General features: G+C 51.1%; 1 protein-coding gene across 1 annotated transcript in view; it reads left to right on the forward strand.

Annotated features, from left to right (window-relative positions):
• Window positions 1-321: 321 nt before the first annotated feature.
• Window positions 322-25,923, forward strand: part of ATP11C (ATPase phospholipid transporting 11C) — a 56,171-nt gene continuing 30,569 nt past the window's right edge. Inside the window, exons 1-4 of the mRNA XM_059824610.1 lie at window positions 322-348; window positions 19,387-19,506; window positions 21,358-21,447; window positions 25,528-25,608. Of these exons, the coding sequence (XP_059680593.1) occupies window positions 322-348; window positions 19,387-19,506; window positions 21,358-21,447; window positions 25,528-25,608 (318 nt within the window). The remainder of the gene's footprint in view (window positions 349-19,386; window positions 19,507-21,357; window positions 21,448-25,527; window positions 25,609-25,923) is intronic.

Raw genomic sequence — 25,923 nt, forward strand, 5'->3', positions numbered from 1 at the left:
GCCCCGGGGGGGGCTCCCCCCGCCGGCCCCGTCCCGGCACTACAGCTCCCAGCCTGCTCCGGGGCCGGCGGCGCCCGCCTCCCGGGCGGCGGCGGGACAAAAGCGGGGGCGCGGGGGAAGTGCCGCCAGCGAGCGCGGCCGGGCCGAGCCGAGCCGAGCCGAGCCGAGCCGGGCTGGGCCGGGCCGGGCGGCGGGGCCCCGCGGCGGGCATGGTGCGCGGCCGGCGGCGCGGCCCGCGGGCAGCCTAGGAGCCGAGCCGAGGCGTGCCGAGCCGCGCCGGGCGATGCGGCGGTGAGGGCGGCGGGGCCGGGCGCCGCCGCGATGCTCCGCCGCAGCCTCAGCCGCCTGGTGAGTGCGGGGCCGGGGGGGCGGCCGGGCGGGGAGAAGTCCGTTGTTATTATTATTATTTTTCCCCTTTTACTGGGTTGGTTTTTCGGCGGGGGTGTCGCCCGCGGGGGTGCGGGGGGGGGGGGGGGCGCGGACGGGCGCATCCCCGCGCACGGCGGCTCGGCGGCGGGGGTCGCACCCGCGGCGCTCCCGGCCCGCTCCCGCCAGCGAGGCGCAGCGGCGGCTCCCGCCCTTGCGAAACCTCCCGGGGAGGGCCCTGCCCGCGCTGCGGCTCTTCGCAAGAAGTTGCTTTGGCTGTGAGAGCCCAAGTCTTCCCCCCCCGCCCTTCCCCGCCCCTCAAAACCTGGAGGCGGGGGACTTCTCTGTCCCTGGAAGCACGCACCCAAAATCGCGTGGTTCGCGGCGATAGGCCGGGTGGGATGCAGGGTGGTTGTCAGGGTGCTGCCCGCCGCTTTTCCACTCGCTCCGCGTCCCCAAATACCTTAAAAACCCTCCCGGTGCCACATGAGCTACATGGAGATTGCACCGTGACCTCATTGCTTGGCCTGAACTCTCTAATTACTCATTTTTTCCTCTTCCCCAGCAAGTGTGGTAAAACCAGCTTTTTAACATCATTTCAGGAGCTTCTGTTGATTTAGCAGTGTCATTCACAGCGCCCTGTTAGCAAAGTTCCTCGAGTTTGAACAGCAGGCATGTGTTATCAGGACAGCGGATACACCCTTGGAGGTTCAGGAGCTGTTTCCTGAGGCGTGTCACACCCCCAGTTACCTGCCGGAATAATGGGCTCTGCCTGCAGCTGCCCGCAAGGCCAGAACCGCCGCCGGGAGATGTATTTTCATATTCACTTTTGGTTTGGAGCGAGCTATTTGTGCCCGATTTCCAGGCTTTCAGCCCAAGGGACTCTAATCTCCCTTTTAAGTCTGGAGGTAGCTCTGCAGCAGTTCTGGGGATGGGAAAAGCGGTTAATTTTCCCGTTTGTAGGTTGTATTTCTGTTGCAGGCTTTGGGTTAGCCTTGTAGAGAACACACCTACTGCAACTATTGTTTTGCAGCCCCGGGGACAAATGTATCAGATCTAATCTCAGTGCCCTGAGTTTCTGACTTGGATGACTTTGAAGTTAGCTCTGCCTTGTGTTACGTGCTTCCTACCCCGCCCTCGCAGGAGGCTTTTTTCTAAGGCTTATCAGGAGGTATTTGGGGTATGAAGCATCTCCACTGAGTTCAGCTTGAAGCATTTTTAGGTGGCCGCCTCCCACGAGCAGGTACCGAGGGAAGCGCAGAGGTGGCCACGGCCGTGGGATCCCACAGAGGTGCCTGGTTGGGCTGCGGCTCCATCATCATCCTCACGTGAAGCGTGACCCCTGCACTGCCCAGGGGTCCTGCACCGGCTCCATGCCACCTCCCGCAGTCCCTCGTGCCACCTCCCGCAGTCCCTCGGCATGGGGAGGGGACATGCACCATTGCCTGGGTGTGATGTCCGCCGGAGCGGGGAAGAAACGGTCCTGAACGCTGAAGTCAGGTATTTCTAACAGCTTTGTTCAGGGGTGAACTGTTGCAGCGTGTGTTTGGAGGGTTAGCGGTAGTTTTCTGGTTAGAGGAACGACTCTGCTCAGGGATCAGGACAGCGCACCAGGGTGTCTGCAGCGTTGTTGAGGGGTTTTATACTTTTTTTTTTTTTTTCCCCCACCTACTGGCTTTGTAAACGGCTTTTGAGCAGTTTGTTATCAGGCTGGTGCAGGTGGCATGGGCCCTCCAGCCTTGCGCAGATAGCGGCTCCCGCCGCCTGCCGTGCTGCTGCGGCTCTGCCCCGTCCCCAGCCCTGCAGGGTCTCCCAGGAGGTTTGGGTCGGTCCCCCCTCCTGCTCCGTGGGAGGACAGCCCACGCCGACCTCCACGGAGGTATTCCCAAGGTGCCGTCTTGCCCTTGGTCCCGTACGGGTGGCCCGGGGCTTCAAGTGGCGCTCGTCTTGTGGCAGTGGCATTGCAGGAAATTCACTGCAGTTATTAAAGGCTGCAGATTATCTGGCACCAGGATCCCACAGGGCTATTCAGACAAATGTTGTCACCTCTCCACCGCATGGTCTCTGCAAGAGGCTCATAAATACCAATGGATATTAAAAATCCTGTTTTCAGATATATTTCACAGCTAAGGCACGATGAATGTGCCTTGCCCTATCAAGATGACTTATGTGGCTCCGTTTCTCCCTCCCATAAACTTTTTTATCCTGGATAGGGTACGAAACAGGATGGTAAAAAGAGCAAGAGGGGCAGAGTGGTGTATGTGGGTCTGCTTTGCTGCCCTGGGGTACAGGCTGATGCTTTCTGCAGAAACAAATCGCGTTCTGAACTTCAATTTACACCGCTGAAATCATCCCTGCTGAAAGGGGGGTCGGGCTGGGATCGCTGCGGGGAGACAGGATTGAATTGCCACGTTTAATCCACTTTCAGGAGATAGTGTCAACTTGAAATATAACTTTAATTCTCTTTTGGAAATGGATTCTGGCATTGGAGTCTTATTTTTAGTCTCGTGCTGCTTGTACGGCTGTTGTTGGGGCGGCTGCAGGAGTAGACTGGGGAAGTCTGTTGGTGACCAGGGGAGGGTCTGGGTCCGTCTCCTCATGGTGGGCTCCTTGCAGGAGCCGGGCGAGCGCTGCCCACTTCCAAACTCGCTTGGCAGACGCCTGGGCGTCGGAATTACTGGTCCCTGTGTCGTGCATCAAAGACAACGTGCTTTTTTTTCCTTAATTACTTTCCCTGGATTCTTCCGAAGCGCGCAGGCAGCCGTACCTCCGGGCCACAGCTACGCACCGCAGCTCTGCCGATGCCGCGGGGCTGGCGCAGATCCGGGCTCTTGTAAGAACTAAGTAAGAAATGCAGGAAGAAAACTTACCGATGCCCCCATTGTTTTCAGTTCCACCCCCCTCCATTTGCTTTTATTTAAGGCTGATCTGGAAGCGAGCCCTGGGAGCAGTCGCCCTGCTCACGGGGCAGGCAGGCTGGAGGGAGAGCACCCCAGGGTGCTCCCCCTCTCCTCAGGGTGCCTGGTGCCGCTGAGCCCGTGGGCTGGCACTCGCCCATCGTGGTGTTGCCACCTGGGTCTCTTGCCTCTGCGGTTAGTGCAGGTCCTCGCTCTGGTATTTTCCTCTTCTTGTGTAAAATCCAGGGTGAGAAAATAACACAGTCCCTAATTGGGAGCGAAATTCTTAGTTTTGTGTGTTTATGCAGTGTCTAACAACAGGACCTTAGTCGTGTTATTCCCTTTTAATTAAATACCTTGGGGCCTGATCCTCTTTGCAGCCAGTGCCCTGGTAAATCCCTGGTGTTTAGCAAGTGCCGGGCTGGTCCTGAGCTGCTGCCTCTCCAGAACGTTTGCTGGATGTTGGGGGAAAGAAGTTGCCTCTTAGACGGGCGTGCAGTGCTTGTGCCTGGGCTGGACCTGTGTCGTGACTCGGTGCCTTTGCCTTGCTCTAGGCTGGTAACCATGTTCCATCGCTGGTCTTCTCCTGGGGGTCTCCATCCGTCTCCGCGGTGCGGCCGCGGCGATGGGGGTAACCCTGGGTTGGTTGTGGGGTGTGTGGGGTCTCCCGCCCTCCTCTCCTGGGACTTGTCAGCTCCCCCGGTGTCCCGTGGTGTCCCCGCTGGAATGCCTTGGGCTTGCCAGCTCCACAGCGGAGGGACGGTAAGGGAAGCAAAGGGGGTTTGCATTGTGCAGCCCTAAAACCGAGGGGCTGCCTTTGTAGCCGACCGTTACTCTTAATTTACGTGCTTGGTGCTGCTTTCACAGGGAGCTTTTCCATCTGGGGCTCATTTTATCTAATTAAAAACAAAAAATGGCGTGCAAACCGCCACGAGGCAGGGTTGCAGGGGACAGGCGCTGCGAGGCCAGGCTTTAATGTCACCTGTGGTGTGTCACCCCGGCGGGGGCTGCTCCAGCCAGGCTCCCCGGGCACTGCTTTGCCCCTTGCTTTGCATCCCCCGGCTGCGCCCGCGTGCCGCTGGTGTGCTGCGGGCAGCAGGGAAGGGTTTCCCCCATTAAAGCGCTTGCAAGTGTCACAAAGTTCCTTTCCAAATCCTTACCCTTCCCAAAGTGGCGAGGGGGACGGATCCTGTCCCTGCGGTGGGGGCTCGTGGGCACACGGGTGTGAGGTTCAGGGCTCCGTTTGAGCTCTGCTGTAGTTTTGCAAAGCCCCGTTGGACGTTTTGAAGGTCACCCAACCCTGGGTGCCCCCCCAACCCCGCACACCTCGGGGGGCAAGGCTGGTGCTGCCGAGGAGGGGGGGTCTGGGTCGGGATGGAGGACCAGAGCGTGGCAGTTTGTCCCCTCCTGTCCCCGAAGCCCTGGGGAGAGGGGAGGCGGGAGGAAGGCCTCGGAGAAGGCATGTGTTGACTCAAGAGGCGTGTGCCGGAGGTTGGGGAGATGATTCCAGCCTGGGAAGGAGCCGGGCAGGTCCTACCTGGTGCTCGGCAGGAAAGTACCCCCATTGAGACCTATTCAAATGGCAGAAAATGGGCAATGGCCCAAAGTCACTTTTTAGAAGGGAAATAAATGCCCTGTGCCTGTGGTTGGCAATGGGGAGTAGGTGGGGAGAGCCCCTGGGGCACACCGGGCAGCGTGGGGGCTGACCACCGCCGGCTGCTGCCCGCCCGGACCCTGCCCGGCTCGGGGGGGCGATGCTGGAGTCCGTCTTGTGGGAGATGTCTGAGTCTGGGGTGGAGGATGCTGATTTACACTCCCGTCTTTAGTTTTTGCAGCAAATGTGTAATAAAGTCTATTTTGGGACACGGAGCACATCTGCGATTTTCTTTCACGCTTGCTTTTTTTTTTTTTTTTTTAAGGGAGTGTGAACCAAACATTGCAGCGTGTGATTGCAGTTCCTATTCTAATAAGAAAGAAGAGCATGGGTAGAAGTTGGAAGCCTTGAGAATTGCTTTTTTTTTTTTCCCAATTCAGCCACGCTAACACTTGAGAGCAAGGCTGCATGTCAAATACCTTGTACCTGACTGCCGACCTCTGCAAGAAGCGTTTTGCTTTCGTTAATGTGACAAAAACCTGCAAGTAGCAAAGGTTGGGGCTGGGGTGTCTCCGTCACACTGGGTGGCAGTTCTGCTTGGAGAAATCCCGTGCTTCAAAAGAGCATGGATTTTAATGAGGCGACTTTAATTTTTCATGAACGTTGCCGGAATTTATTTTGTAACATGTATTTAATGTGATAACGGCATTTCATGCGCTCAGGGCTGGTTCCCCTCTAGCAGCCACAGGGCAGCCCATGCCTGACCACAGAGAAGACAGTGGAGGCTCAAATTGGGAACGTGAAGCTGCAAAAGGCTCTTTCCCGGGGCTGAAATCCCTTTTTGATGCCCCTACCCTAGAAAATGGGGACACAGGAATTTCTCAAATTCCCTGGAAAATGGGGACAGAGGAGTTTCTCAAATTCCTGTAACTATTTCTCTTTAACATTGCAAAGCAGTCTCCTAAGCATAGCCGTATCCCCAGAAATAGCTCAACGATTTGGCTAAAAATAAATAAAAATCAAACAAAAAAAGCCAACCTCGGACAAGCAGCTGCAGGGAACCGTTCACGCATGCAGTTAAAGTTTGGAGAGGTTAGAAATCACTGTGAGGATGGACTGGAAAGCACCGGTCAAACGTTAATGATAAATGGTGCTGCCAGTTAAACCCGTGGTGTGCCGAAACTTCTCTGCGGAGAATAATACGCATCCGGAGGCGGTATTTTATTCTTCACTCAAAACCGTTTTTTTGTCTCCAGTTGGTATTTTGCTAAGAATAATAATGATTGTCTGGGCTGTGTGGGGAAGGTTCGGAGCTGAACTGACTGAGTTGCAGCTGAAGGCATGGCAATTTGCTTTTAACAATAAAAACTGTAAAAGCAAACAGGCTGTCTATTAATAGCAGGCTTTTCAGCCTTGCCTTTAATTCCATCCTGTTGCCTTTGGTTTATGCACTTCCTTTCCGATTAAAACCGCTGCTTTCTGGCTGTAACCATTAATGTCTTCTCTAGTGGAGAGATTTTTTTTGAAATGTTAGTTAAAAGCAAAGCTGGGGGAGAGCATTACCGGAGTCTCTCAGCCAAAAGAAATCTTCACACCAAAATGCGTTGTTGTTGTTCTGCCAGTGACCGTGTTTTTAGCAACGCAGGTTGGGGCCCTGTGAGCATCTTCCTCCCGCGGTACCCACGCTTGCATCTCTTACCTGCAGCGGCGTGCAACGGGAAAAACAGCCTTTGGCTGATAATTCCTGGGGGTGTGGGGCTCTGCGTCCCCAAGGGGACTGTAACCCGCTGTCCTTGCTGAGGAAACAGGGGTGGCCAAGTGGGGGGACACCTCTTGTGATACCTGCAGCCGAGACCTGCCCGCTGGGGGAGCTGGCATCGCAGTGGCGGGGGTAAGGGAGTCACTGAGCTGCTCAGCCCGGCTGCCGGGGTCTGGGAAGTGCGAATTTTCCAAGAAACTTGGACACTGGGGTGTCCGAGTGTGCTCTTAACCCATTTGCCCTCGGGGGATTTTTCAAGGGAGTTTCCTGTATTCGGTTGTGTGTAGGAAGCGGGTGCTGAGGCCGGAGGGCAGCGCGGAGGTTTGCCTGTGCCAGTTGCTTTGGTGGCCTTCTGCCCAAAAGTGTCCCCCGGGTCCCCTGCCGAGCCCTGCCCGGGGGAGCGGGTAAGGTTACAGTGGGGAGCCCTGTGCTGGGACAGGCTATCCCGAGGCGATCTCAAAAAATACCTTACCCATGGGTGTAGGCTGAAATCTGCTTCTCGTTGCTCATCTCTGAAATATTTATGTGTTTGCTAAGGTCTGCTGTTGGGAAGGATGGGCTGGATTTCGCTGAGCCGGTTTTGCCAGTGCTATACACAGGACTTCACCTGCCTGTGCCCTCCCCAGCCAGCAGACCCGTGTCCAGACCTGGGCTTTGAGCTCTGCACGTGATGCGCACCGCCGCACGGGAGCCGGGAGAGCCCTGCCCCATCTCCCTCGTCTCTTCCAAGGAGACAGTATCTTTATTTTTTTTCCCCTATTTTAATTGCCAGGTGATCCTGAGGTTCAGTGTTTTCCCTTATTCCCTTACCTTTAGCGAAAGATTTTCATCTTTCTCCAACTTGTGGGGACCGTGCAGATGCCGGGCTGCAGGCAGGGCTGATCCCCGGCAGCTCGGGGTGCCGGGCTGTGGCTGTTTGCTGCCCGCTGGTGACCAACCGCTGCCCCTCAGGAGCCTCACGCTGCTGGGCCGCTGTTTAGCAGCGAGCGCTGTACGAAGGACGCGTCGGTGAAGTGTGCCCAGACCACGTCTTGCCTTTAGGGACACCGTGCCAGTCGGAAAGCGTGTCCTACTCGTTGGAAATGGGTAATAAGGACACTCCTGCTCATGTTGCTGATGATTGTAAGCCATTTCTATTATCATTATTATTAAATTATTATATAATAATCTCTCTCCTGTAGTTTTGCTCTCTCTTGACTCCCCGTGCCCTTTCCGCAGGCTGACTCTACGACCGCAAGGCAGCCCCGGCTGCGTTCGGTGTAACCATTGCACTGCAGTTTGCTGCATTGCTTTGAATTATCCGACGTCTGACCAGCAGATTGTTCACTGGTGTTTGCCTGGATTGCTTAACATCTGATTTGGGCAGTTAGTATTTTGCTTTTTGCAATGAACTTGACTCCAAGACTTGTGCGTGGAGCCGTTATGTGGATCGCTGTCGTCCTTTCATGGTAGGAGAGCGATGCGGGTGCTGCCTGTACGCCGCAGGGGATGGGCAGTAAGTTTTAAAGCTTAGTCTATTAACTTGTAGCCTGGGGGAAACGATGAAACTTTCTTGTTTTAAAAGGTCTTCTCCGGCCCCTGCCCTCGCCCGACTCCTGCCTGGCAGCAGGACAGCTGCTGGGTCAGGAAAAGCCTGTTCTGCCCGGAGGCTGCGGTGACTTACATATATATATATGCATTAAATATACATGTATGCAATATATATGCATTAAATATACATGTATGCAATATATATAGATGCATTAAAAATATATATTTATTTTTGCTTATGGGCTCTTTCTTGGGCTTAGCCAAAATCCAGGGAGCTGCCGGCTCGCTGGTGGAAGGGGAGCAGTCCTGGCTTGTGCTTGCCCTCCCCTCTGTCATTTTTCGTGCTCTCATAGGGATGCTCTCTGCCACAGGCGCTGCTCGGAAGCAATAATCGGTAAAAATCTTTTTTAGTCCATCTCTCTTTCGGGGACCTGTTGTATCTTGCTGACTTCAGTCTTTTTTTCCCCAAACTTTAGTCATTTTGTCTGAGATGAAATTCCAACTGAAGCCAATTTAGTCTAAAAGCATGCCCGCTCTTGACATCCAGCCATAATTGATAGCGTTTGTAGTTCAGAGACGTTTGTTCTATTCGCCTTAATGAAAGCTTAATGCACTTATTTTTGATCCGGCTGTTTGCAAAGGGCTTTTTGTTTTCCTCCAGCAGCAGGAAGGAGGGGTAAGCACCTGCGAGGCTATCGTAGCCGGGTATTTTGGGAGCAAATCGGGCTTGTTATTTTTGTTCACGACTTGAAGAAGATTCCTCTTAACCTCCTTTGTGGCCTTGGATGAGTAACGCTTCGCTGCGGGCTTTTTGGTCTCTGATTTCAGCTGAGTTTTGCGGGATCCATAAGCGAAAGGGTCCTTGGTCTGGCCCCAGCTTTGCTTTCGTAGGGTGGTATGCGGAGGGCTTGGTAATTTCTAGCTGTGTATTTTCAAAGGGTCAGCAAGCAGTCTTTACGTCTGGCCTATCTTAAAGTATGCTGTACACTTTGCTAAGATTTTGTAAGACTGTTAAAGTGGAAAACAGAGGCAACGCTCACTTGGTAGCTGTAATTTGTTTGCAATATTGTGGCAGATGCACTGATCTGCAAAACAGGGGGATCCTAGATTTCTTGTACAGCACAGGATCTAGAAAAGCCGAGTAAGATGCGCAACAGGCAAGACTAGACAGTCTGAAGCATCTCTTTGGTATTGCGATCCAAGATCTTTTCAGCACTAATAAAAATTAAGTACCGCTAGACTGCAGCGACGCTGTGCTCCGTCGTCGGAGTCTCAGTTGGCTTAAGAGGAAAAAAAAAATAAAAAATCTCACTGCTGGGAAATTAAATGTAGGGGAAAAAAAAAACACTTTGTGAGCAGCCCTGCCATCTTTTATTATCATTTCTGTGTAATTCCTCCCCAGCGTTCGCACAAAGCCAACCGGTTGTCCCCTCTCGGGACCAGGGGCGATGTGAGGTCCTGAGTACCGCTCGGGGCTGGGGGGGCTCGGGCTGTGCTGGGGGGGCCTGTTCAGCAGCAGCCCTGCTCTTACAGGGGCTGCAAAGCCAAGCTTAAAATGCAATATTGATTTATTGTTTTTTTTTTATTTTGGCTCGCAGGGTGGTGTTTTGCATGCCGGTTTTGTTCACTCTGAATTGGGGAAGGTTTTCCTGTTCCACCCCCGCCCCATCCCCTCCCTTCCAGCTCACCTTTTCTTATAAATGTTTGCTCAGGGAGGGAACGCAGTAAAATTAGCTGCGATGCCCAGAGGGCTGTCGTCCTTGTGTCGGCCAAATTAATATTGTGGAGTACATAATTTCCGTGGGGCCGTTTCTTCCAGTGCAGTTGAATGGATGGAAGTTGGATTTTCCACTTGACAAGTACCATTCCGGTAAGCGCAGGGCGGGAAGATAAGATGCGCAGAGAGAGGAAACCTTGGGTGAAGGCGCTTGTCTTAATAACCATGAGAGCAGGAACACCCTTATCCCGGTGCCCGTCTAGGGAAAGCGGCTGGTGGAATGGGATGGGGATGCCGTGAGTCATTTCCCGGGATGCTGGCCTGTTCTGCACAGGATGGGCTCGCTTCTGCAGCTGATGGTGCTGGGATGGACCGCACCGAAACCCCTCGTGCACCAAGCCCGGCATCCCGGGGCCAGCTCAGACCTCATCTCCGGGTCCCTGTGGATTTCCCTCCCGGTGCAAAACCTGGCTGCTGTGCCGCTGGCGTTGCTCAGCGCGGTGCTCGGTCAGCCCCGGGCAGTGTGTGCTTTGCTGGGGCTGCTCTGCAGTTACGTTACCCAGCCCGGCAGGAACATGAGCCAAAAGGATTTCCTGAAGATAAACAATTCTAGGCCACATGGTGAGGGTTTCTCTCCTGACTGTGTGGATTGCACTGATCAGTATCCTACTGTAACTGTGCCTGCAGCCCCAAGGATAAATCTGTTGGTTACTATAGTATCTGGAGATAAAAATACTCCAGATGGGGTCTGGGGTGTGTGGAGCTGGTTTTGGCTGTGGAGCAAGGGGTAAAGTAGGTGATTTCTCCCTCTCTTCTCCCTTTTATCTCTGGCTACTTCTGTGGAAACGTTTCTCTGCAGTACAGCAAGGGGAGGCTTAAAAAACCACAGCTTTTACTTTTTTAGAGCGGAAAAACTTAACCTGAACCAGCATGAGTGAGCAGCGTGGCGGGGCTGGGATGTTGGACCTCGGGTACCCACCGCAGGGGCTGAGGGCACCCCGTGATGCTGATGCAGGGCTCGGGCACCCCGTGATGCCGCTGTGGGGCTTGGCCACCGCCTGCAGCCTGGACCTGCCCTCCCATCCCTCCCGGTGGCTGTTGCGTGGGAAATACGACAGCCTCGCTGGGGGAAAGCTTGACCTGGGGGATGCTGGGTGGGCCTGGGTACCAGCCCTTGCTTCTGGGTTGCAGCAGTGATGTACACGCTGGCAGCGGGCTCTGCAGCCTCTGCCCTCGGCGAGTGGGCAGCCGGATGGGCTCGCTTCCCCGGGGGAAAAGGAGGAAGCTGCTCTGGGAAATGGGCTGTTTGCTGGCTGGCTCCGAAACGCTGGGAAAACTTAAAAAGGGGTGAAATGTTTGTAGGTGGCAGAGGTCAGAGTAAGTCTGGCCGAGCTGGGATGCATAACATAGTATTTAGGGTTGGGTTTTTTTGTTTCCGTAACTGAAGACCTCAGGCTTTCAGAGGACCGGAGAGCAACAGGAAAACCAAGAAATTATAGCTTTGCTGCCTGATGCAAGCATTGACAATTGCAAACTTGGAGGTTTTTTTCTAGCTTGCTCTTCCTTTAATTTTTGCCAGGGCAAATCACTGCTCTGAAGAGCTTGCTGCCCTGCTAAAATAGCTGCTGATGAGCAGACATATGTGCACAGCTTGAGCCGGGGAAAGGAGGGAGGAAGAGGTTTGAAGGCAGGAAGACCTCGTGTTTGCTTTGTGACCTCTGCAAAACATTTGGGCTCTTATTCAAAGTCCTTTTTCTGTTCTCCAATCTGAAGTGTTCCTATGAGCCTGAATTTGATATGCCGGCAGCATGCTGGTCGAACTTTTCTTTTGGACTGCCAAAAATAAAAATATGCTGCCTGTATTTCAAGATGAGCGATGGTTTCATAACCCTGGCTGCCAACAGGGCAGGGGAAAAAAGAGTTGAGATCCTGAAAACTTCCAAAGGTCGGTGGTTATGTTTGAACAGGAGCAACAGATTTTCCACAAAACAACAGCACTGAAGTAACGCTATCCCAGTCGATACCTGCTGGCTTCGGACTGGGTTTGGCTTTCCTCATCATACGTGAACCTGACTTCTTGCAAAGCGCTGCTGAACTGAGGCTGTGATTAGAGACAACGTGGCACATTTGCTGGGAAGATGCAGTACTGCATGATTTGCCTCCAGATGGAAAAAGAAAAATGCAACCAACCCAACCAAGCCCCACACCAAAAAAGCTCTTTTCGGCTGTCACCCCTGTGCACGGCGCTCCCTGAGTCCGGGAGAGGGCTGGGCCCTCCTGTAAGTTTATTATCCGGGGAAAAAACCACTTGTATTTCCTCTCTCCACCCTTCTTACATCTTTCAAGTAGCCCTTTCCTCTGTTCTGCCCGCCCCGCCGTGTCTCTCTCTGCTTTTATCGGCGGCTTTATTGGCTAAGTCAGCTTTTCCAGGAAACTCCGCCTGGTTGGGCTCTGCTGTTCTCCAGCCCGTCGTCCTTGGTGAAGGTGACCTTCCTTCAAGCCCATATGGTGAGGCAGTACGTCCTTGGGACATGGGGACGGGCTCTGGCCAGGGCTCCTCGTGTGACTGGATGCACCTCGACTTGCATTAAGGATGGTGCGATCTGGGTCAACGACTCTGCTAGAGCACATCATCCACCGCTTTGTCATCCCCAGCGGGGACCAGGGACGAGGGCGGGGTGTTGAGCCCCGTTGTGTGTTGACTATGGTTTAAAAAAAAATGTATTTGTCCTTTGCCCCTGGCTCCTCTTTTGCTCTTGCTTGTTGTTCTCCTTGATCCGGGGGCTCGCGTGGTTACCCCCGGCTGCCCCCCTCGCCTCGGCTGGAGCCGGCTTGCCCCTGGCAGTCAGTCCTTGGTGGTTCTGTTTTCTCTCTGGTTGAAGTATCAGTAGGAGCTTCAGCCTCAACGTAGGAGAAGCGATACTGGTTTAAATTTCAACCTTTTGCTTTCCCACCTTCCCTCTTCCGCTTAGGGATGAGCCGCAGAAGTCCCCTCCAGTGGGAAACGAGCTCGGTGCTCACCTTCAGCCCTTTCTCTTGGACCTATGGGCTCTTTGTATTTTAGATGCAATGTTGGTTTTTCCCCCCCGAGGACTGTGCATGTTATCGACCCTTTCCCGCAGGCGTAGGGGAGAGCAGTGGGGTTGATCCCGATCGCTGGAGTTCTCTCTATAAATCAGGAGATCTGCCTAAAAATGTGGTCTGTGTGGGTAAGCATAGTCCGAGCTGCTAAATTATTAAGGGTTTTCTCAAGGCATCGCCTGTACTTGCATAGAAATGACTAAGGACAAAGAGTAATAGAAAAATTGGCAAGAAAAATTTCAATTAAAAATATATCTGTTGGGCAAGGAGGTCGGTGTGCTGAGCGACTTTCCGAGACTGCTGGAAGGTTTGGGGAGGTTATGGTAAATTTACAGAGGCTTTTTAAAATTGTGGATGTGTTTTTCTTGGTTCTTCTGGGGCTAAATGAAATGGGAGCTAGAACAGGCTGTTTTGGGAGGTGGTGTTGTTTTTGCTGGCTTTTTTTTGTAAATCAGGTCGTTTTCTCTACTACTTCTGTGATAAATGGAACAATACGGGAGTGATTAGACTTTAAACTGTTCAGGAGATCTAAGCCAAGTAATGTGATTTAATCTTTCTTTTGCATATATTTAATATAAGCTGTGATTTCATTCGAATGTTTGAGCTTTGTACTTGTGCCGTATAATTATCTCTGGTTTTAGCAGATGACTTTTTTAAATGCCTGTGGTTTTTATTAGAGCTTTTTTCTATGAGTTATTTGCGTTTACTTTGTGGCTTGAAGATATCTTCAGCAAACATGAAAGGAGTTTCTTTTGATTAGTTCTGGTTTAGGTGCTTTCTGAAACTATAGTAAATCAAATGGTGGTGGTTTTTTTTTCCGCCACTATTTTTTTCTGGAAACGGGGCCAGCAGGTAGCACAGACACTTGTTTTCCATATGGGGGATATAATTAAACACTGCGTTTTGCAGCTGCCCTAGAAATAGCCCACCGAGAGCAGCTCGCTGTCGACGGCGGCTGCAGAGCACAGGTTCACCTCTCCTGTTGAACTCGGTCTACCTCCATTAATTTTTACCCAGGCTTGCTAATTTTTACCTAGGTTTGCAACTTTTATCAAGTGCCATCCGGGTCCTGTACATGGTGCTGTGATGGATTCACAGAAATTTGGGAGGGCGGGTGAAGAGGAGCCTCTCCGGGAGGCAGGCGGGAGCTGCCGTGCTGGGGCAGGACGTCTTCGTGGGAGAAGGACACAGATGGAGAGGGAAAGAGGCACGAAGGGAGGCTTGCCCAAACTCGGGCGAAGAATTTGGGGAGTGCTGTGGGCTGCAAATGTAATTCCGCTGTCTCTAGGTAATGCTCCAACGGCTTCAAGTCATAAATGGTGTTGGGTCATTAGTTGTATCCTTGGACTTTTTTAGCCCTGGTCTGATGCCTTCAAATCGTACCTGTTCCTAACTCCTCAAAGACAAGTTTATAGCAAAATGCCAAGCCTCAGCTGACCGTCCATGGGCATATTGATGCGTGTAGTTGGGCTTTTTAAATTTGGACAACGTCAGAAAATAACCATTATCCCTAATGCCTTCTTTATGGAACTGCTGCTTCTGGCAATAAGTGGGCTTTACACAAAGTTGAATGTACGGGAAGGTTGGGTTACAGCAAAATACTTAACAGAAGTATGTTCTGTATCTGAATTTCTCCACGGCATGAGGAAGGCCGTACCGCAGCAGCAGCACTTTGCCCTGCCGTGCGTGCAGCAGAGCGTGCGTGCTCGCATCGGTGGCGACGATGCGGTTATTTATTATTTATTACCTGGGCCTGCCTGAGGTGGGAAGCGAAGACAGATAGCGAGCTGCCAACTGGGAAAGATGTTCCTGGCAAAACAGCTTTGCTAGCCTCATCTTTATCTCCCGTGATTTGTGTTTGACGCTCTGGCTGGCGTCTTCCAGCGGAGCTCCGTCAGGAGAAATCTGGTTTGGATGCCCTGCTGAGAGGTTGACTCGCTGATGGGCTTGGTTAGACGCTGGGGGGAATGGAGCAGGAGCCTTGACCTGAAGCTTGAAACGTTGCGGGAGAGACCCGCATCTTTATGTATTTATAATGCTTATAAATACTTCAGGGGTGGGTGCCAGGAGGATGGAGCCAGTCTTTTTTCAGTGGTGCCCAGTGACAGGATGAGAGGTAATGGGCACAAACTTGGTCATAGGAGTTCCATCTCAACATGAGGAGGAACAACTTTGCTTTGAGGGTGGCAGAGCACTGGAACAGGCTGCCCAGAGAGGTTGTGGAGTCTTTTTCTCTGGAGATATTCAAAACTCACCTGGATGCATTCCTGCGCAACTGCTCTGGGTGACCCTGCTCTGGCAGGGGGGTTGGACTAGATGATCTCCAGAGGTCCCTTCCAACCCCTGTCATTCTGCGATCTTTGGGGCTGGTTTTCAAGTGATGCAAACAGAATACTGACTCTTCTCAAAAATACCTCCTTCTCTCCCTCCTCTCGATTTCCCGGGGTGCTGCTTTGTCTCTGCTAGGTGCTGGGAGCTCTTCTGGGTTGTTGAGATGTGGTACGGCAGAGATGGGACTGGGGTCACCTACCAGCATCCTCACGGCTTGGTGGGAGGCGTGCAGCCGCTGCCGGCTTCCCACCACGTGGCTCCCAGGGCGTGGGCAGTCTGGCACCGCTAATCCCTACGACAGCTCTGGTTCTCCCAGCACCCCTGCAAACATTACGCCTCGGGCAGAGGGAGGTGATAAAGTGCGTACGGGGAGGATGCAGTTGTTTATTTTCTTAAATAATCCTTTTGGCATGCCCGGCTCTGAACAACAGAAGAAACTCTTGCTTTTGCTTGCACCAGCTGATGCCTGCGCCCATAGCACGGGCTTTATAAAAGCCCACCAGGCAATGAGGCAGCCATTTGAATTATATCCAAGTAATACTTGCTTTTTATTTTGCCATCAGAATTAAAATTTTTGATGAAAGGCAGTTGGGAAAAGTCCTCTAAATCCTTTCCCTGCTAATCTGCATATTTTATAATTTTCCCGAAAGCCTGGCAGTTACTCCCTAAATCTCCTCTTAAGTCTCTGTTGAGAGCTGTTATTAAGACTTAGCAATCTATTAGCCGTTCGAGGTGGGCTTGTCAAAATAGGAGCTTTTAATTGCCGAGCTGAGCCAACGCCTCTCGCCGCAGGCGTTGTTGTGGTGTGCGCTCACTTTCTGGGAGGTGAAAAAAATGGAGAGATGTGGCATGAAGCCTTCCAGCTGCTCGCGTGGCTGCGTGATGGCATGACACCATGGGGTGGTCGAGGGAAGGGGAAATGAAACGCCGGGAGTGGTGGGAGTCTGGTGAGACCACGTAGCAAGGACTTCTCCCTCTGCCGCCACGGGCTCTGATGTGCCGTGGAGGGGGTTGCCATCGCCTTTTGTAGGAGATGCTTCAAATAAATAGCAGAAGGGGAGTTGAGGGGTGAAAGCCCACCTAGGAGTTGGCAGTGATAACTCGGTGGGGCTTGGTCAGCTAACACACCACACTTGGGATTTGGGTTCTCTTCTGTTCTGGCGCTTCACATGCTCCATGCTTTCCACGGCTAACTATGGATAGTCTTGCAGAGTAAATACTTGTGGATGTTTTTCCAGGAGTGTTTTAACCAGAGGTTTGTTGCGTCTGTGCCAATATGTGTGTTCGGCAAACCCTCACCTCGGCTCCTTCCCACCGCTCTGCCGGCAGCGCGGGCAGGGGAAGCTCTCGTTTCCTCCCGGCACGGGAGGGATGCTCGCCAGGCACGCCCGGCTCCAGCTCCTGCCCGGGGACTCCATGGGGACTTCAGGCTTGGGGACAGTCTGTCTCCGCTCCCCGGCGCTGCCGTGGTGCGCGTGGATGGCTCTGCCTCTTGCTCCTGGGGTGCAGGTTGGTGAGACCCGCGGCTGCCACCTCCATAAGGCAGCAGATACATCAGGGAACATTTTGGGTCTAGTTTCTCCTTTAGAAGATGTGCTGTTCGCTGCTGCGGGCGGTGATGATGAGGCTGGGAGGGTGGTCCGCCCGTGCCGGGGTGGTGGCATTCCCTAGCTGGGCGCATGCGCCTGCCCGATCCGTGTTGGGGAGCCGGTTGTGCCCGCTGGAGGTGGGAGCAGCTGCCGGGGGGGCTGGTGGCTGCAGCTGGCTCCGCATCCGGGCGGTGCGGGGACGTGGTGCAGGGCTGCAAGAGACTTTCTTCTGCGGCTCCAAGCGTCAGCCGCTGGAGGTTTGAGGAGATCTGTAGCGAGAGCGGTCAGCACAGCAAACCGGGTTTAGGCGTGGTGTAAAACCACTTCTTTAATGAAAGGTGCTGCAGGCACGGGTGGGGAGCAGAGGGAAGGAAGAGCAGCCACTTCCTTTGGGCAGACCCTGCTCCTGGTGCAGCAGGATCCATTCAATTGCCGCTGCTCCAGGTACGTGAATAGGGCTGGCTTAGATTTTTGTTTTAATTTTTTGTTTGTTTTTTTTTTTTTTTTTCCCAAGCAGCGGTTAATCCTGGGCCTTGCTGTCTTAGCGTGGTTGTTTTCAGAGGACCTTTTTTTCAAGCTGGGTTTTGCCTGCAGCTGGACAAGCTGCCTGCGACGGGCCCTTCGGACAGCCGGGACGCTGAGCTGGACCCCGGGCACGGCAGGAGCATCCGCCTGCGGCGGGCTGAGCCCCTGCCGGGCAGCTGACACAGGATGGGGATTTGGCATTTTTGGCACCTGCCTGGTGGGGTTTCAAAGCAAACAAGCTCTGGGGTTGAGGATTAATAAGACTAAGTGGAGTATGAACAGCATCTGCTGGTGTTGTAGCAGCCCTGTCACCTGCTAATGCCCTTGAACCATAAACAGTGACAAGTCTTCCCTGCTCATGTTTTAAAATCCAAAACCTTAACTTTAAGAAAACCTTAGCTTGGCCTAAGACGACCCTTTTTTCCCCCACTCCATCTCCTCTTAGTGGGCATTTTAAATTCACTTCATAATTTTAAGTTTGACCTTGCAAAACGCTTCCTTGTGCCATCCGTGTCTCCTCCCTTGACTGCGAGCATCTGTGGTAGGGATGCGTTGTTATATGCAAGGTGGAACCTGGACAGAATGAAAAGCCAATTTTTAAACTATTGCACAGTTTTGCTTCTTTTGAAAATAGACTTTTCTGATCCGTCGAGGGCCTTGCCGGTGCTGGGCAGCCCGGAGAGCTGGAAGCTGATGGAATCGGAGCCCACGGTGATGCCCGGGCCACCGGAGAGCCTTCCCCGGGGCTGCAGGCACCGGCAGGGACCTGCGTTGCCTCTGCCTTGTCACCAGTTTGCAAGTGTTTTTAAATGAAGTTATAGAAAGTTGGAAATTCGATATTTAAGAGTTACATTTAATTAGAAGAGCACTGTTACTTTCGGTATATTCAGATACCTTGTTTACTTTGTGTTATTTTAACAAGCTCCCCATTGGATTGGGAGGATCTACCTTTAATTTGCCGGGTGCCGTGACCTCCCCTGGGAAGCCTGCGAGGGCTACGGCCACGGCTGGGTCTCTGCTAGAGCCCCATGTTGCAAGTGTCTCTCATGGCTTCATGCAAGGGATGCTCTCCTCCCGCGGAGCCGCTCTGCTTCCCCTCTGGTTGAGTTTATTCTGCTGCAGTTCCCCTCATCCTTCCCTTGGCTGTCGTCAAGCCCCTGTGACACCGGGTTCTCATTCACTTGTGACATCTCATTCTGCTTTCAGATAAACCCCCAGCAAGACAAGCTGGTGTCCCCAGCACCCTGCGTGTCTTTTTGAGGAGTTTGTGATGTCTGCTTCATTATTTCTGGGTTTATCGGAGATTTTAAAATAGCAGATGTATACTTTTTTTTTTTTTTAAAGCTAAATCCCAAGTCTGCGTGCACCAGTGTGGTGGTGAGACATTTCGGGTGGACTAGAGGGTTTGACAGGAGAGCAAGTGTAAAGGAGGGTGCAGTTTCCATCGTCCTCTGTGGGGTCCTGGGGTAAAGCCTGGAGCCTCTGTAGGAACCCAAGGCTGAAGGACTCTCCAGGTTGGGACTAGAAGAGATGTGTAGAAGATGAATTATATTGCTAATGACCTGAAGTGCTTGATAAAGATATATTCTCCTTCAAGAAGGAGATTGCCTGGGCAGGAGAAATTGCCTGGCAGATGGGCACAGGCTGCAAGTACAGGCAGCAGCCGTCCTGCGTAGGGCAGGAGCGCGGTGGACGTGAGCGGTGACCCGTCCTGGCGCGGTGCAGGACGGGCTGTGGTCCTGGGGGGTCGGTGGCTGAGCAGCCCTGGGGACCCCGGGTTGCAGGCTCGGCATTGCCTTGGTTTTGCTAAATGATCTTATGTGTGCCTCTTTGTTCTCCATGCTTTTGCTGGGGTAGAGAAGTGAATTTTTGAGGTTTCAGCTGCCTTATTTCCAACGAACAGCACGGTGCATTCAGAAGCTGGAAGCTATTAATACAAATATTCCACTGCTTTTGAGGTAAAAGCTAATTTTTCCCTTTCCTGGTTGCCCTGACAGTGTGCCGGGGAAGAGAAGCGGGTCGGTACGCGCACCGTGGTGGTCGGCCACCGTCCGGTTTCAGAAACAGATGCGTACGTGGCCCAGAAGTTCTGCGACAACAGGATCGTCTCCTCCAAGGTGAGCTTGCTCCGCTCCTGCGGATATTCCCTGCTGTTGTATTCGCCCTGGTTTTATCTGATGGTTGGTTTTGAAATTGAGAAACTCTGAATTCCTCAAGGATGGATGCGAAGGTCCCTTTGCAGGTGGAGCAGCTTGGTACATACCTCACACCACAGCTCCAGTCTCTTAGTCTTTTTTTTCTTCCTGTCAATCCCAACAAGGGTGCATACAAGTTCCTTTCTTTTAGGCTGGAAGAGAGCAAAGCACATGGATACACTGGTTTTGTGGGTTTTTTGGGGTGAGGCTTTTTTTTTTAAATGTTTTCTGTTTTTAAATCATGAAGAAAGGACGGGTTAAGTGTAATCCAGCACGAGACACCAGCAACTCAGCTTTGCAAAAGGGAGTGGGGATTATTTTATAAATGGACACAAAAATACGATTCCCTTACTTTTTTTTGAATTTTTAAATTTTGTTCCGTGGGTTTTTTCTCTCTTGAGATAGGACAAAAATAACCATGCTCTGTTTATCCCTTTGGATGAAAGGGGAAACATTCATACGGTATTAATGCAGCTTTTGTTTATGGTGGGAAACTGTGATGACACCCGTCTGCCTTCTGCTTAGCTTTTTTCCGTGACATTCGTGAAGCTATTTCAAAAGATTTGAAGCCAATTGGAGTAAAATATCAAACAAGTGGCATCCCATATTGTCAACACAGCTGGATACATATTACGTTGCTTAGGATTCGTGATGCTCAGCATACAGTTTGGTTTCAGTTTTAATGTACTGGAGCTGTAAGGGGGTTTCCCCCTCTCTTTTTTATACAGCTTGGATCTTACTTGTTTTTATGTCTCTGAGCTGTCTGAGTTTATATTGGGGAAAAGTTTTAATTCTAACCATATTTAACTCCTGTAGCATTCCTGTTGACATTTCCCTGGCACGCAAGAGGGTCCTTCAGAGAGGGCACCTTCCCCTGTTTCAGTTCCCTCTCTGACAAAATGGTTTGGTTTAGCACTAATTTTAATTCTTCCCTGATTTATTTTTGAATGTTATGTCCTTGCTCTTTTTTTCCATTTATATTTGCTAGGCATGGAGTCATTTTACCTGACCAGTCTCTTTTTATAATTAAGTGGACATTGGTCTTGAGACTTGGCTGCTTATTATTCCTCATTCATTTGAGGCAGACTGAAAGATCAGGTATTAGACCCATTATTTTCCATATTGTTGTTAAATTCCACATGTTTTCCAAAGCAAATGATTCAGCAGCCTTCTAAAATGATAATGAAGCACAGCCTAATAACAAATTTGTATGGGCAACCTGGCTTTTTCTTTAACAGAAGAGCAACTCCAAGATTTTTTTGAACTTGTTTGGAGAAAAAAAAATCTCTCTGTGCTGTGCATTGCCTCCTCATGAAATCGTGTCTCTACAAATGCCTATCTAGAAGTTTGCTGAAACAGATCCTGTTGTTTTTATCATCTTCTACCCTTCACCATCTCCAGCTGCGTGGTTTGGGTTGACAAAAGGGAACTAGTTGCCTACTTTAAAGCAAACAAACACAAAACCCCCATGTAAGTGGGAGACGCTTCCAGCTGTTTAATGAAACAGCAGAGAGAGCCGGAGCTGGAAGCTGAAGCAGGAGCTCAGTGGCATCTCGGCATCCAGCTGCGTCGCGCTGCCGGGTTTAAAGCAGGGACCTGGACCTCTGCCTGGAGCCCGCCGGGGCTGCTCAGAGAGCTCGCTGCCCTGCTCCTCGCCCAGTTAAAGGGAAAACTCCTTTCCTGTTTTGTGCAGATAACTTCCCATTGCGTAGCTCATGTCCCCAGTCAGCCCCGTGCCTTGGTCTGTTTGTGAGCCCCCCTCTCTCCCCGCAGTACACCCTCTGGAACTTCCTCCCGAAGAATCTTTTTGAGCAGTTTAGAAGAATTGCCAACTTCTACTTCCTCATCATCTTCCTCGTGCAGGTAAGAGCTTTGATGCCCGGGGCGGGTTTTATTTACACATCGATGGTAAGCACAGCTTGAGCAAGATTTGAGGTTCAAAACTGACTCTGGTGGTGCTTATAAGGGTGGTTTTTTTTTTTAATTGGAAGCTGTGTTATAATTCTGGCACACCATCCAAGGTATAATAACTATGAAAATGGTTGGGCCTGTCTGAGATGATGTTTGAATGACTGTTGAAACAATTTAAAAACCATCTTAACTCTTTAACCGTTAAGATCAGTCAACCTGTGAAAATACATTTGAAGATGCAGAACTAAGATCTATTTTTTTTATCATCTTTATTACTTCTGCTGCATAACTATGTGTTTTCCCAAGTTATATTATACGATATTTCTATATCTCAGTTACAGTGAGTTTCAAGGTAAGGAGGAGAGAGAGGCTGTGCTCAGGAAAATTCAGAAAAGGCATAGCATGAGCTTTGAGAACGTGAAGCTTCAGGAAGCTGCTCTACACAGACAAAATAGCAAATTTTATACATGGACAAATTTTCTGCTCTGCTTTGTGGCTTAGGTTAAGGGGCAAATCCCGAGCAAACCTGAATAGTCATTTTCTGTTCTGTCAGCCAAGAAGAGAAGCGGGCTGTCCAGGCGCGTTGGGAGGAAGGCAGTTTGGGAAAATCACTGCAGTGCGTTTACTCACCTTTGAAATCCTGTACTCAGGCTTGGGGCTCAGCAGACAGCCTGCTCCGGGACTGAAAGTAGGCATCAAAAACTCTACCCCAGCAAACTAAACGGCACCGTGCAGCTACTGCAAACAGCCTGCTTTTAGATGACATCTCCGGGGTTTTGGTGGTTCAGGTCTGGGGTATCACTCTCTTCTAGGCTGCATGTTCAAAAGACCAGCGCCTAAAATGTTTTATCCTTACAGTAAAGAGTTAGAGCTTATAGTCATTTCGGTGGCTGCCACGGAAACGGGGGATCCCAAGATAACGGCCGTGGATGGCTCCTCCCGGCAGTGTTATATGAAAGGCCAATTTACCCTGGTGGCATCAGCTGGCTCGCCTCCATCTCTTGATTTCGCCGGCGTTGCTCCATTTTGTCAGACTGAATTTGTAATTTGCCTTGAACTGAAGCGATGCCCTGGAGTCGGGATGTCCTTTTTGTGTAGCTGGCCATTTAGTGATGCGGTATTACACTTCATCTATTGACCCTTTGGCCATGAAGAACATGGGATGTTCTTGATTATACTTACAAAACCGGTTGCAGTTTAGCTGCTTACCCATTTTAGACACAGGTGTACGCAGGTGAGAGGAGAGCCTGGCTATTGCTCCTTGTCTTTATTCTGTGATTACCTCTAAAACAAGGATACAGCCCTCATGCTCTATTAGAGAAAAACCAAACCCAACCGAACAAAAGCCAACCTGACAGCGCTGATACACTTACTGCCATATAGAGTAACCGACTGCCCCCGGGTGCTCGTTGTTCTGGAGACGTCACTTGCCTTAGCAAAGCACTCAGGGCCACTCCATTCATTTAGAATACCAAGGGTTATACCTTGATATATGGCATCTATAGCTTAAATGTTGGTGCTTATCTTTAAATTGCTTTAAATTGATGGAATTGCCCTACGTGCTGCATGAGGAGTGAAGTACCACGGTGCTCGGGGAATTGCCTGGTGCATCTGCTCTGCCTGCTGCTGAAACCCTTTATCAAAGCGTCTGTTACTCTGAGCCTCCAAATTCAGCTCTTGTTTTAGAGAGAAAGTACACGCATTAAACATAAACCACCTATTAGTGCACTAACAGGGATACAAATAGCTGTTTCTTTCGGTTCATCTATTGCAATGCTCAAAGGAAACTGCAAGTAAACTCCTGGTGGAAACGGCTAGCCTGGAGTAAGCGTAGTCCCAGTATGTTTGTAGGCAGACCAAGCTGATGGCAGTAAGCTAATTTAGGAGGTGCCAGGAATGAAAAATGGCCCTTTTGATTGATGGAGATGACTTCTGAACTGTGGTCTTCAGTCTCTTAAACAGTGAGTTCAGAAGAAACTGTTAAGTAACAGGAGGATTTTGACACTTTTAAGTGGGTCCAAATTAAGCTGTTGAAGTCCTAAAACATCTCAAAAATAGCTTCAAAGGAGTCTGCCTTTGATGTTGTGGCTCACTGCTTGTGTGTCCCTCAGCTTTCCACCAGCCGCAAAGGGGAAGAGCAGTATCCAGCATGGGATGTGCAGGGAGTGCAATCTCCAAATACATAAATGAGTTACTCTGGGGACTTCGTCTAATATTCGTGTTCATACATCTATAATACAGCATTTGTGTGGACAGGAATTCTATCATTTGCTTAAACAAACACATACGACTGCATCTTGTCCAGTGCAGAACACTCTCCCACTGGGCAGCAGGAGGTCCTCTCCCTTACCCTTTTCAGCTAAAAGCCAAAGTTCCTCTTGTATTCCCAAAATCTGTCCAATTTTTGCAAGATGACTTTTGGCTGACTGGCCTAAACTTCAATGATGCCACCCCGGTGAGTGTCCATCACGCATGCTGTGTGCGATGTGTCCGAGTGATACTTGGCACCATCCTTGCTCGAGGTTGTTCCTCCAAAGTCTGGTTTCTACCAGACTTTCTGTCTGTAAACATTTTACATCCACTTGAGTGAGCCAGGGCTTTGTGTTCCTGGAAATATATATTGTGTTTATCTTGGTTTACCTCTCGCTCTTTAAGTCATACAGCACTTACCCGCCTGCTTCTTGTGGACTATCTCTTCCACTTCAATATCTTCTCTCTTTGGGTCCGGTAGTGCAGGGTAATATTGCAGCATACAGCGTTTCGTAGAGTTAAAAATTTCCACGTAGCTTCCTCCAGGTTGATAAGAGCAGTCCAGTCCTTAACACAGCTTTTTGCGGGCAGCCTAAAACAATAAATACACCGATGCTGCTGTTTGTGAGCGTGCCAGGGAAGCGCAAACAAGCGGAGGGAGACAAAGTCCCTTTGTGGGGACACAAAGCCTTTCTGCTGAGCTTCCCCGTCCCTTTCGTCACAGCCCTCCGCATCTGCCTTTCGTGCTCCCGTCCCCTCAAGGGATGGCAGGAAAACCAGCCAATTTTCTGTGCCCTGGTTTGGAAGGTGGGGCGAGGGCGCAGCTTGTCCTCCTCTTACGTTATTCCCTCCCAGTTATTAACCTGTTCTGCCGTTCTTCCCCTTTGGGCCAAGTCAGGATGCAGTCAGAAGAAGGAGCGGTTTCCCACAGCCCAAAGGTTTAATTAACGATGAAGGGGCTTGGTCTTTGCCGCGGCGCTGGCTCGAGCGCTGCACCGAGCTTGGGAAGGATCCAGCTATCCACCCCAAGGCCCTCGTGCGGTCGCTGTGCCTTAAATCGTGCTCTGAACTCCAAATTTGAGAGCTTAAAGACGAAGTGTGGATTTCTATTTTACTTAAATCCTCATGTTCCATTCTGCAATGTATTTCGTAGGTAACCTGGGCTGATGCATGTTATTTTTAACCTCTGAGTGTCAATGGTTTAAGATGACTGGTACTGTCTTCCCTCTCGCAACTAGCTGTGTTTTAGGGTTCAGATGTGCCCCGTCTTCACTGCCAAAGAGGAGGAACAGCCCTCCTGTGGCTCAGTGAGAAACGAGGGTGTTTTTCACTTCATGCATTGCTGCTGCCTCTGCCCCGTCCTCCTTCCCTGCCTCGGTCCTCTCCAGCACACCCCGTGGTGGGAGGAGGCTTGTTGGCATCAGCACTTGGAGTAGTTGCGTTTATGTAGCCCATCCCCAGCAGCCCATTCATCCAGGCTTTTGTTTCCCACTAGAGCAAGATCAAATTTAGGTTTTAGGCTGCTTCTGATAGGGTTTTTCCCACCTGAGGACATACCACAGTCTTCAGGAAGAGGGATTGTAGTCTCGTCGAGACGTTGGAGAGCACTGCTGGGGACGTCCGTGCCCGTCCTTCTCGTGTGCCCCTTCCTTCCCTCCCTCCTCTGCTGGGCTGTGACTTACCCTCAGCGGGCTGAGCGCTCTTTCTCCCCTGTTACCAGAGTTTTTGTTTCTTCTGCTGCCTGAAAACCAGTTGTCAGCAGTACGTTTTTTCTCTCTGCAGGTGATTGTGGACACCCCGACCAGCCCGGTGACCAGCGGCCTCCCACTCTTCTTTGTCATCACCGTCACAGCTATCAAACAGGTACAAGTGTCAATGTGGGGAGAGGAAGATGCTCTTTGGGACACGTGATAGGGAAAATGATGAATGTGTATTTGACTATACTCAGAAGTCACCAAAATGGGCTGGTAGGTTTGGTGAACCCTTCTCAGAAGGTCAGACACGTATACTGGTGCTTTTCAAGAGAGGCTGCGTCTTGAGCGTGGTTGTTGGTCTCTCTGTTGTTTTGGCAACGTAAAGCATCTCTATATGTACTGTTGTAAGCAAGCCGTGAGGGTCGGTAAAGGTTACAGCTGTAGTTCTGGCTTTACTTGAATTTTTCTTCTCTTTTTAGAAATG

Source organism: Gavia stellata, chromosome 14 (genome assembly GCF_030936135.1).
Source record: "Gavia stellata isolate bGavSte3 chromosome 14, bGavSte3.hap2, whole genome shotgun sequence".
Lineage (NCBI taxonomy): Eukaryota > Metazoa > Chordata > Aves > Gaviiformes > Gaviidae > Gavia > Gavia stellata.